At 51.5% G+C, this 12,679-nt stretch overlaps 1 protein-coding gene across 1 annotated transcript in view; it reads right to left on the bottom strand.

Annotated features, from left to right (window-relative positions):
- Positions 1–12,679, bottom strand: part of LOC139258409 (chromodomain-helicase-DNA-binding protein 7-like) — a 73,122-nt gene that overhangs the window by 49,990 nt on the left and 10,453 nt on the right. Inside the window, 6 exon segments of the mRNA XM_070874762.1 lie at positions 3,363–3,530; positions 4,404–4,599; positions 6,901–7,111; positions 9,530–9,785; positions 9,923–10,066; positions 10,196–10,372. Coding sequence (XP_070730863.1) covers positions 3,363–3,530; positions 4,404–4,599; positions 6,901–7,111; positions 9,530–9,785; positions 9,923–10,066; positions 10,196–10,372 — 1,152 coding nt within the window.

Genomic DNA, 12,679 nt, shown 5'->3' with positions numbered 1-12,679 from the left:
ATAACCTCTTATCGTTTAAGAAACTGTCTATTCCTGTCTGAAATTTATCCAATGTCCTGGCTTCCACAGCTCTCCGAGGCAGCGAATTCCCACAGATTGACAACCCTCAGAAGAAACTTCTCGTCGAGCTACAGTACGCGGACGACACCTGCGTCTGCGCACATTCAGAGGCTGAACTCCAAGTCATGTTAATGTTAATGACCTAGATGAAGGGACCGAGCGTAATGTAGCCAGGTTTGCTGACGGTACCAAGCTCGGTGGGACAGTAAGCTGAGAGGAGAACACAGAGCGTCTGCAAAGGGGTATCGATAGACTGAGTGAGCGGGCAGTCAGGTGGCAGATGGAGTTTAATGGGGGGGAAATGTGAGGTTAGTCACTTTGGGAGGAAAAATAGAAAAACAGAATATTTTTTAAATGGTGAAAAACTTCTCAATGTTGGCATTGAGAGAGATCTGGGTGTCCTCGTGCAAGAAACACAGAAAACTTGATCAGAGGGAGGTTTTGACCAAACTAAAGTAAATGTTGGTCCCCTGGAGGATGAGGCTGGGGAATTAATAATGGAGAACAGGGAAAAGGAAGAGACTTTGAACAAATATTTTGTTTCAGTCTTCATGATAGAAAACACTAAAAATATCCCAATAGTGGATAAACAAGAGGTTATAGGTAGGGAGGAAGTTAATACAATCACTAATGAAGTAGTACGCAATAAAATAATGGGACTAAAGGCAGACAAGTCCCCTGGACCAGATGGCCTGCTTCCGAGGGTGTTAGATACATCGAAAATAGGTGCAGGAGCAGGCCATTCAGCCCTTCGAGCCTGCACCACCATCATTATCATGGCTGAACATGCAACTTCAGAACCCCATTCCTGCTTTCTCTCCATACCCCTTGATCCCTTTAGCAGTAAGGGCCATATCTAACTCCCTTGTGAATATATTCAACAAACTGGCCTCAACAACTTTCTGTGGTGGCGAATTCCACAGGTTCACAATTCTCTGAGTGAAGAAGTTTCTCCTCATCTCGGTCCTAAATGGCTTACCCCTTATCCTTAGACTGTGTCCCCTGGTTCTGGACTTCCCCAACATCGGGAACATTCTTCCTGCATCTAACCTGTCCAATCCCGTCAGAATTTTATCTGTTTCTATGAGATCCCCTCTCATCCTTCTAAATTCCAGTGAATATAAGCCTAGTCGATCCAGTCTTTCTTCACATGTCAGTCCTGCCATCCCGGGAATCAGTCTGGTGAACCTTCGCTGCACTCCCTCAATAGCAAGAATGTCCTTCCTCAGATCAGGAGACCAAAACTGTACACAATATTCAAGGTGTGATCTCACCAAGGCCCTGTACAACTGCAGTAAGACCTCCCTGCTCCTATACTCAAATCCTCTCGCTATGAAGGCCAACATGCCATTTGCCTTCTTCACCGCCTGCTGTACCTGCATGCCAACTTTCAATGACTGATGTACCATGACACCCAGGTCTCGTTGCACCTCCCCTTTTACTAATCTGTCACCATTCAGATAATATTCTGCCTTCCTGTTTTTGCCACCAAAATGGATAACCTCACATTTACCTACAATATACTGCATCTGCCATGCATTTGCCCACTCACCTAACCTGTCCAAGTCAGCCTGCAGCCTCTTAGCATCCTCCTCACAGCTCACACTGCCACCCAGCTTAGTGTCATCTGCAAACTTGGAGATATTACATTCAATTCCTTCGTCTAAATCATTAATGTATATTGTAAATAGCTGGGGTCCCAGCACTGAACCTTGCGGTACCCCACTAGTCACTGCCTGCCATTCTGAAAAGGACCCATTTATTCCCACTCTCTGCTTCCTGTCTGCCAACCAGTTCTCTATCCACATCAATATATTACCCTCAATACCATGTGCTTTAATTTTGCATACCAATCTCTTGTGTGGGACCTTGTCAAAAGCCTTTTGAAAGTCCAAATACACCACATCCACCGGTTCTCCCTTGTCCACTCTACTAGTTACATCCTCAAAAAATTCTGGAAGATTTGTCAAGCATGATTTCCCTTTCATAAATCCATGCTGACTTGGACCGATCCTGTCACTGCTTTCCAAACGTGCTATTACATCTTTCATAATTGATTCCAACATTTTCCCCACCACCGATGTCAGGCTAACCGGTCTATAATTACCCGTTTTCTCTCTTCCTCCTTTTTTAAAAAGTGGGGTTACATTCGCTACCCTCCAATCCATAGGAACTGAACCAGAGTCTACAGAATGTTGAAAAATTACCACCTATGCATCCACTATTTCTAGGGCCACTTTCTTAAGTACTCTGGGATGCAGACTATCAGGCCCTGGGGATTTATCGGCCTTCAGTCCCTTCAATTTCCCCAACACCATTTCCTGACGAATAAGGATTTCCCTCAGTTCCCCCTTGTCGCTGGACCCTCGATGCCCGAGTATTTTCGGGAGGTTATTTGTGTCTTCCTTAGTGAAGACGGAACCAAAGTATTGGTTCAATTGGTCTGCCATTTCTTTGTTCCCCATTATAAATTCACCTGATTCTGACTGCAAGGGACCTACGTTGGTCTTCACTAATCTTTTTCTCTTCACACATCTATAGAAGCTTTTGCAGTCAGTTTTTATGTCTTAAGAGAAGTGGCTGCAGAGATAATGCATTGGTTGTAATCTACCAAAATTCCCTGGATTCTGGGGAGGTCCCAGAAGATTGGAAAACCGCAAATGTAACGCCCCTATTCAAAACAGGAGTCAGTCAGAAAGCAGGAAACTATAGACCAGTTAGCCTAACATCTGTGGGTGGGAAAATGCTGGAGTCTATTATTAAAGAAGCAGTAGCAGGACATTTAGAAAAGCATAATTCAATCAAGCAGAGTCAGCATGGATTTATGAAGGGGAAATCGTGTTTGACAAATTTGCTGGAGTTCTTTGAGGATGTAACGAACAGGATGGATAAAGGGGAACCAGTGGATGTGGTGTATTTGGATTTCCAGAAGGCATTTGACAAGGTGCCACATAAAAGTTACTGCACAAGATAAAAGTTCACGGGGTTGGGGGCAATATATTAGCATGGAGAGAGGATTGGCTAACGAACAGAAAACAGAGACTCGGGATAAATGGTTCATTCTCGGGTTGGCAAACAGTAACTAGTGGGGTGCCACAGGGATCAGTGCTGGGACCCCAACTATTTACAATCTATATTAATGACCTGGATGAAGGGACCGAGTGTAACGTTGCCAAGTTTGCCGACGATACAAAGTTGGGAGGAAAAGCAATGCGTCAGTCAATGGGGCCCTGGGGACCAATCGATGTCGGTCACGGGGCCCCGGGGAGCCGATCAACGGAGGTCGGTCACTGGGCACTTACCCCGTTGACACTGTTCTCACGCCCGCTCATGGACTGCAGCACGGCCTTGTCGAGCCCCAGCTTCAGGCTGGCCTTGTCAAACATCTCCCGCTCGTACGAGTTGCGCGTGATCAGACGATACACCTTCACTGCCTTGCTCTGCCCGATTCGGTGGCAGCGGGCCTGAGCCTGAAACACAGGGAATGCTGGGTGAGAGCGGCAGACACACACGCACAGACACACACACACACACACAGACACACACAGACACACACAGACACACACACACACAGACACAGACACACACAGACACACACACACACAGACACACACACACACAGACACACACACACACACACAGACACACACACACACACACAGACACACACACACACAGACACAGACACACACAGACACACACACACACAGACACACACACACACAGACACACACACACACAGACACAGACACACACAGACACAGACACACACACAGACACAGACACACACACAGACACACACACAGACACACACACAGAGACACACACAGAGACACACACAGAGACACACACAGAGACACACACAGAGACACACACAGAGACACACACAGAGACACACACAGAGACACACACAGAGACACACACAGAGACACACACAGAGACACACACAGAGACACACACAGAGACACACACAGAGACACACACAGAGACACACACAGAGACACACACAGAGACACACACAGAGACACACACAGAGACACACGGGGGGGGAGGAAAGAGAGAGAGACACTGAGCGCGAGGGGGGGCACAGACAGAGAGCGAGAGAGCAAAGGGGGCGGGGGGCGGGAGCAGAGGCGCTGACAGCGAGCGAGAGGGGGGGGGGGGGGCGCTGACAGCGAGCGAGAGGGGGGGGGGGGGCGCTGACAGCGAGCGAGAGGGGGGGGGGGGCGCTGACAGCGAGTGAGAGGGGGGGCGCAGATGGAGAGAGGGAAACCCACTCCCCCTCAGTTCCCCCTTCCCAGGACAATCCCCCCCCTCGGTCTCGCCCTCTCTCCCAGCCATACCTGGAGGTCGTTCTGTGGGTTCCAGTCTGAGTCAAAGATGATACAGGTGTCGGCGGCCGTCAGGTTGATGCCCAGGCCTCCTGCCCGCGTGCACAGCAAGAAGACAAAGCGGTCGGACTCCGGCTTACTGAAGCGGTCGATGGCCGCCTGCCTCAGGTTCCCTCGCACTCGCCCGTCGATCCGCTCGTACAGGTACCTGGGGGGACAACAAGGGCACAGAGGGTCAGAGGGCAGAGCCGGGGGCGACGGAGGGTCACAGACCCAGAGTTCAGCTTCCGGCCCTGCATCCGCACCGAGACCACCATCATAACATCGGCCGTCTTCACCCCCGCTGCCTCAGCTCATCCGCTGCTGAAGCCCTCATCCGTGCCTTTGTTACCCCCAGACTTGACTATTCCAACGCACTCCTGGCCGGCCTCCCACATTCTACCCGACGTAAACTAGAGATGATCCAAAACTCGGCTGCCCCGTGTCCTAACTCGCACCGAGTCCCGCTCACCCATCACCTCCTGTGCTCACTGCCCAGTGTCCTAACTCGCACAGAGTCCCGCTCACCCATCACCCCCTGTGCTCACTGCCCCGTGTCCTAACTCGCACCGAGTCCCACTCACCCATCACCCCCTGTGCTCACTGCCCCCGTGTCCTAACTCACACCCTGTCCCACTCACCCATCACCCCCTGTGCTCACTGCCCAGTGTCCTAACTCACACCCAGTCCCACTCACCCATCACCCCCTGTGCTCACTGCCCCGTGTCCTAACTCACACCCAGTCCCACTCACCCATCACCCACTGTGCTCACTGACCCATGTCCTAACTCGCACCCAGTCCCGCTCACCCATCACCCCCTGTGCTCACTGCCCCGTGTCCTAACTCACACCAAGTCACACTCACCCATCACCCACTGTGCTCACTGACCCATGTCCTAACTCGCACCCAGTCCCACTCACCCATCACCCCCTGTGCTCACTGCCCCGTGTCCTAACTCGCACCCAGTCCCACTCACCCATCACCCCCTGTGCTCGCTGCCCCCGTGTCCTAACTCGCACCCAGTCCCGCTCACCCATCACCCCCTGTGCTCACTGACCCGTGTCCTAACTCGCACCCAGTCCCACTCACCCATCACCCCCTGTGCTCACTGCCCCGTGTCCTAACTCACACCCAGTCCCACTCACCCATCACCCACTGTGCTCACTGACCCGTGTCCTAACTCGCACCCAGTCCCGCTCACCCATCACCCCCTGTGCTCACTGCCCCGTGTCCTAACTCGCACCCAGTCCTGCTCACCCATCACCCCCTGTGCTCACTGCCCAGTGTCCTAACTCGCACCGAGTCCCACTCACCCATCACCCCCTGTGCTCACTGCCCCGTGTCCTAACTCACACCCAGTCCCACTCACCCATCACCCCCTGTGCTCACTGCCCCGTGTCCTAACTCACACCCAGTCCCACTCACCCATCACCCCCTGTGCTCGCTGCCCCGTGTCCTAACTCACACCCAGTCCCACTCACCCATCACCCCCTGTGCTCACTGCCCTGTGTCCTAACTCACACCCAGTCCCGCTCACCCATCACCCCCTGTGCTCACTGCCCCCGTGTCCTAACTCACACCCAGTCCCACTCACCCATCACCCCCTGTGCTCACTGCCCCGTGTCCTAACTCACACCCAGTCCCACTCACCCATCACCCCCTGTGCTCACTGCCCCTGTGTCCTAACTCACACCCAGTCCCGCTCACCCATCACCCCCTGTGCTCACTGCCCCCGTGTCCTAACTCACACCCAGTCCCACTCACCCATCACCCCCTGTGCTCACTGCCCGTGTCCTAACTCACACCCAGTCCCACTCACCCATCACCCCCTGTGCTCACTGCCCCCGTGTCCTAACTCACACCCAGTCCCACTCACCCATCACCCCCTGTGCTCACTGCCCCGTGTCCTAACTCACACCCAGTCCCACTCACCCATCACCCCCTGTGCTCACTGACCTACATTGGCTCCCGGTGAAGCAACGCCTTGATTTCAAAATTCTCATCCCCGTTTACAAGTCCCGCCATGACCCTACACCCCTCCCCATCTCTGAAACCTCTTCCAGCCGCTACACCCCTCCCGATTCCGACAGTGCAGCACGCCCCCAGTACTGCCCCTCCAACAGCGCAGCGCTCCCTCAGCGCTGCACTGGAGTGTCAACTGAGATTTACGGGCTCAAGTCCCTGGAGTGGGACTTGAACCCACAACCTTCTGACTCGAGGCGAGGGTGCTACCCACGGAGCCACGGCTGACATGAGTTGCTGTTGTTATGATGCCACCCGCACAAGAATCGAATAGCCAAGCGACACACCCTGTCGGGGCTCATCAAGTGAAGAACGGGTAAGGAGAAGAGGGAGAGGTGAAACACTGCACCCCAGAGACCTAACACGCGCACTGACCAGCCCCCACACACACACACACCAACCCCTCCCTCATCCACCCCCACCCTGAGGCCGGGGGGTGTTGCTTACCTCTTCTGGATGAGGTAATCCTCCAGTATATCCAGACACCGAACCATCTGGGAGAAGACCAGCACCTTGTGGCCGCCAGACTTGAGTTTGGGCAGGAGCTTGTCGATGAGGACCAGTTTGCCGGCCGACTGGATCATGGCCTGCAGGTGGAAATCCAGCGCGATGGGATCATGGATCTCACGGAACTCCCCCAGGATCTTCTCCTCGGCGCCTGCGGGCCAAAGTTCAAAACGGTTAAAGGGAACGGACGGAACAGGCAACGCCCATCCCGATACTCGTCACAACTCAGGGCTGTGTGCAAACCTCAGTGCCCCAATTCCAGCCTGTAACTCACTCCCGGGTATCTGTTATTCTATATATAAACCCCCCGAACCCCTCGATTAGATTCCAGCCTGTAACTCACTCCCGGGTATCTGTTATTCTATATATAAACCCCCCGAACCCCTCGATTAGATTCCAGCCTGTAACTCACTCCCGGGTATCTGTTATTCTATATATAAACCCCCCGAACCCCTCGATTAGATTCCAGCCTGTAACTCACTCCCGGGTATCTGTTATTCTATATATAAACCCCCGAACCCCTCGATTAGATTCCAGCCTGTAACTCACTCCCGGGTATCTGTTATTCTATATATAAACCCCCCGAACCCCTCGATTAGATTCCAGCCTGTAACTCACTCCCGGGTATCTGTTATTCTATATATAAACCCCCCAAACCCCTCGATTAGATTCCAGCCTGTAACTCACTCCCGGGTATCTGTTCTTCGATATATAAACCCCCCGAACCCCTCGATTAGATTCCAGCCTGTAACTCATTCCCGGGTATCTGTTATTCTATATATAAACCCCCCGAACCCCTCGATTAGATTCCAGCCTGTAACTCACTCCCGGGTATCTGTTATTCTATATATAAATCCCCGAACCCCTCGATTAGATTCCAGTCTGAAACTCACTCCCGGGTATCTGTTATTCTATATATAAACCCCCCGAACCCCTCGATTAGATTCCAGCCTGTAACTCACTCCCGGGTATCTGTTATTCTATATATAAACCCCCCGAACCCCTCGATTAGATTCCAGCCTGTAACTCACTCCCGGGTATCTGTTCTTCGATATATAAACCCCCCGAACCCCTCGATTAGATTCCAGCCTGTAACTCACTCCTGGGTATCTGTTATTCTATATATAAACCCCCCGAACCCCTCGATTAGATTCCAGCCTGTAACTCACTCCCGGGTATCTGTTATTCTATATATAAATCCCCGAACCCCTCGATTAGATTCCAGTCTGAAACTCACTCCCGGGTATCTGTTATTCTATATATAAACCCCCTGAACCCCTCGATTAGATTCCAGCCTGTAACTCACTCCCGGGTATCTGTTATTCTATATATAAACCCCCCAAACCCCTCGATTAGATTCCAGCCTGTAACTCACTCCCGGGTATCTGTTATTCTATATATAAATCCCCGAACCCCTCGATTAGATTCCAGTCTGAAACTCACTCCCGGGTATCTGTTATTCTATATATAAACCCCCTGAACCCCTCGATTAGATTCCAGCCTGTAACTCACTCCCGGGTATCTGTTATTCTATATATAAACCCCCTGAACCCCTCGATTAGATTCCAGCCTGTAACTCACTCCCGGGTATCTGTTATTCTATATATAAACCCCCCGAACCCCTCGATTAGATTCCAGCCTGTAACTCACTCCCGGGTATCTGTTCTTCGATATATAAACCCCCCGAACCCCTCGATTAGATTCCAGCCTGTAACTCATTCCCGGGTATCTGTTATTCTATATATAAACCCCCCGAACCCCTCGATTAGATTCCAGCCTGTAACTCACTCCCGGGTATCTGTTATTCTATATATAAATCCCCGAACCCCTCGATTAGATTCCAGTCTGAAACTCACTCCCGGGTATCTGTTATTCTATATATAAACCCCCTGAACCCCTCGATTAGATTCCAGCCTGTAACTCACTCCCGGGTATCTGTTATTCTATATATAAACCCCCTGAACCCCTCGATTAGATTCCAGTCTGAAACTCACTCCCGGGTATCTGTTATTCTATATATAAACCCCCTGAACCCCTCGATTAGATTCCAGTCTGAAACTCACTCCCGGGTATCTGTTATTCTATATATAAACCCCCTGAACCCCTCGATTAGATTCCAGTCTGAAACTCACTCCCGGGTATCTGTTATTCTATATATAAACCCCCCGAACCTCTCGATTAGACTCCAGCCTGTAACTCATTCCCGGGTATCTGTTATTCTATATATAAACCCCCCGAACCCCTCGATTAGATTCCAGCCTGTAACTCACTCCCGGGTATCTGTTCTTCGATATATAAACCCCCCGAACCCCTCGATTAGATTCCAGCCTGTAACTCACTCCCGGGTATCTGTTATTCTATATATAAACCCCCCGAACCCCTCGATTAGATTCCAGCCTGTAACTCACTCCCGGGTATCTGTTATTCTATATATAAACCCCCCGAACCCCTCGATTAGATTCCAGTCTGTAACTCACTCCCGGGTATCTGTTATTCTATATATAAACCCCCCGATCGCCCTCTGGCACACTCGGTTACTCCGAGCCCACTTTCGGCACCCACCACCCACCATTGATGAGGTAGGGGTGATTGCAGCACTTGCGGAGCTCCATCATGGTGTTGAGAAGGTTGGGGACATTGGCCTGGCCGGCCCCCTTGGCCAGGAAGGTGAAGTTACGCTCCAGGATGGCCCGGTAATACTTCTTCTGGATGTTGGTGAGCTCCACCTCGATGATGGTCTCCTCCTTGGGGGCCAGGTTCTTCTCCACGTCCTCCTTCAAACGGCGCAACATCATTGGCTTCAGCAGGGCCTGCAGCTTCTGAACCTGGGGGTGGGGGGAAGCAGAGAAAGGTGGAGTGAGACAGAGGGGGACGGGGGGGAACGGGAGCGGAGAACGCGGCGCGGGATCGAGACGCGAGCTGACCCCCCCCCCCGTGACCCGCGGAGCCCAGCCCGACCTACCTGCTCCTCGGTCTTGAGGTCCCCAAACTCCTGCAGGAAGGCAGACTCCAGGGGGAACTGCGAGGGCTCCAGGAAGTTCAACAGGCTGAAGAGCTCCTCCACCGTGTTCTGCAGGGGTGTCCCTGTCAGCAGCACCTTGTGCTCCTGGGGGGGGGGGGGGGGGGAAGTACAAACAGAAACCATCAGTTAATCACAGAGTGCACGCCAGACAAGGTGGCGGTGGGGGAGGAGGGAGGGAGGGGGGGTGGGGAAAGAGAGATCTGTGACCCGTACCAGATCCATGAGCTTCAGTCCCTCCAGCAGCTTGCAGTTCCTGTTCTTGAGCCGGTGAGCCTCGTCAATGATAACACAACGCCACTCAATCTCCCGCAGCTCCGGGCAGTCCGACAGGATCATCTCAAAGGTGGTGATCAGGGCATCGAATCGGTACGCCCCCGGAATGAAGTGACCCTGGGGAAGGAAGGAAGGAAGGAGAGAAAGCAGGATATTGAGAGAGAAAGGAGAGGCGCACAGTGAGAGCGAGGGGGGGGAAGGGGGAGGGGAATGGTATCTTGGCCTTTATTGCAAAGGGGATGGAGTATAAAAGCAGGGAAGTCTTGCTCCAGTTATACAGGGTATTGGTGAGGCCACACCTGGAGTACTGCGTGCAGTTTTGGTCTCCGTATTTAAGGAAGGATATACTTGCTTTGGAGGCAGTTCAGAGAAGGTTCACTCGGTTGATTCCGGAGATGAGGGGGTTGACTTATGAGGAAAGGTTGAGGAGGTTGGGCCTCTACTCATTGGAATTCAGAAGAATGAGAGGTGATCTTATCGAAACGTATCAGATTATGAGGGGGCTCGACAAGGTGGATGCAGAGAGGATGTTCCCACTGATGGGGGAGACTAGAACTAGGGGGCATGGTCTTAGAATAAGGGGCCGCGCATTTAAAACTGAGATGAGGAGGAATTTCTTCTCTGAGGGTTGTAAATCTGTGGAATTCTCTGCCCCAGAGAGCTGTGGAGGCTGGGTCATTGAATATATTGAAGACAGAGATAGACAGTTTCTTAACCGATAAGGGATTAAGGGGTTATGGGGAGCGGACGGGGAAGTGGACCTGAGTCCATGATCACATCAGCCAAGATTTTATTGAATGGCGGAGCAGGCTCGAGGGGCCGTATGTCCTACTCCTGCTCTTATTCCTTATGTCCTTGTGAGTCACGCACACACAAACAACAGAAAGAGAGTTAGACAGAGAGACGCACATGCACATACAGGCAGAGCGAGAGACGGGGAGCGAGCGAGCGAGAGAGAGAGAGAGAGAGAGAGAGAGAGAGAGAGAGAGAGAGAGAGAGAGACAGGCAGAGTGAGTTAAGATAGACAGACACACACAGGCAGAGAGATAGTTAGATAGACAGAGACACACACACACACAGGAGAGAGATAGTTAGATAGACAGAGACACACACACACAGGCAGAGATAGTTAGACAGAGAGACACACACACAGGCACAGAGAGAGTTAGACAGAGACACACACACACAGGCAGAGAGATAGTTCGACAGAGACACAAACAGGCAGAGAGTTAGACAGAGACACACACACACAGGTAGAGAGTTAGACAGAGACACACACACAGGCAGAGAGATAGTTAGACAGAGACACACACACACACACAGGTAGAGAGTTAGACAGAGAGACACACACACAGGTAGAGAGATAGTTAGACAGAGACACACACACAGGCAGAGATAGTTAGACAGAAACACACACACACACACACAGGCAGAGATAGTTAGATAGAGAGAGACACACAGGTAGAGAGTTAGACAGAGACACACACAGGTAGAGAGAGTTAGACAGAGACACACACACACAGGTAGAGAGTTAGACAGAGAGACACACACAGGTAGAGAGAGAGAGTTAGACAGAGAGACACACACAGGTAGAGAGAGTTAGACAGAGACACACACACAGGCAGAGAGTTAGACAGAGAGACACACACACACAGGTAGAGAGAGTTAGACAGAGAGACACACACACAGGTAGAGTGTTAGACAGAGAGACACACACACAGGCAGAGTGTTAGACAGAGACACACACACAGGTAGAGAGTTAGACAGAGAGACACACACACAGGCAGAGTGTTAGACAGAGACACACACACACAGGTCGATAGTTAGACAGAGACACACACACAGGTAGATAGTTAGACAGAGACACACACACAGGTAGAGAGTTAGACAGAGACACACACACAGGTAGAGAGTTAGACAGAGAGACACACACACAGGTAGAGAGAGAGAGTTAGACAGAGAGACACACACACAGGTAGAGAGTTAGACAGAGACACACACACAGGTAGAGAGAGTTAGACAGAGACACACACACACAGGTAGAGAGAGTTAGACAGAGACACACACACAGGTAGAGAGTTAGACAGAGACACACACACAGGTAGAGAGAGTTAGACAGAGACACACACACAGGTAGAGAGTTAGACAGAGACACACACACAGGTAGAGAGAGTTAGACAGAGACACACACACAGGTAGAGTTAGACAGAGACACACACACAGGTAGAGAGAGTTAGACAGAGACACACACACAGGTAGAGAGAGTTAGACAGAGACACACACACAGGTAGAGAGAGTTAGACAGAGACACACACACAGGTAGAGAGAGTTAGACAGAGACACACACACAGGTAGAGAGAGTTAGACAGAGATACACACACAGGTAGAGAGTTAGACAGAGACACACACACAGGTAGAGAGAGT

Source organism: Pristiophorus japonicus, unplaced genomic scaffold (genome assembly GCF_044704955.1).
Source record: "Pristiophorus japonicus isolate sPriJap1 unplaced genomic scaffold, sPriJap1.hap1 HAP1_SCAFFOLD_964, whole genome shotgun sequence".
NCBI classification, from domain to species: Eukaryota; Metazoa; Chordata; class Chondrichthyes; family Pristiophoridae; genus Pristiophorus; species Pristiophorus japonicus.
The sequence above is the reverse complement of the archived record's forward strand: the minus strand, read 5'-3'. Positions and strand labels throughout refer to the sequence as shown.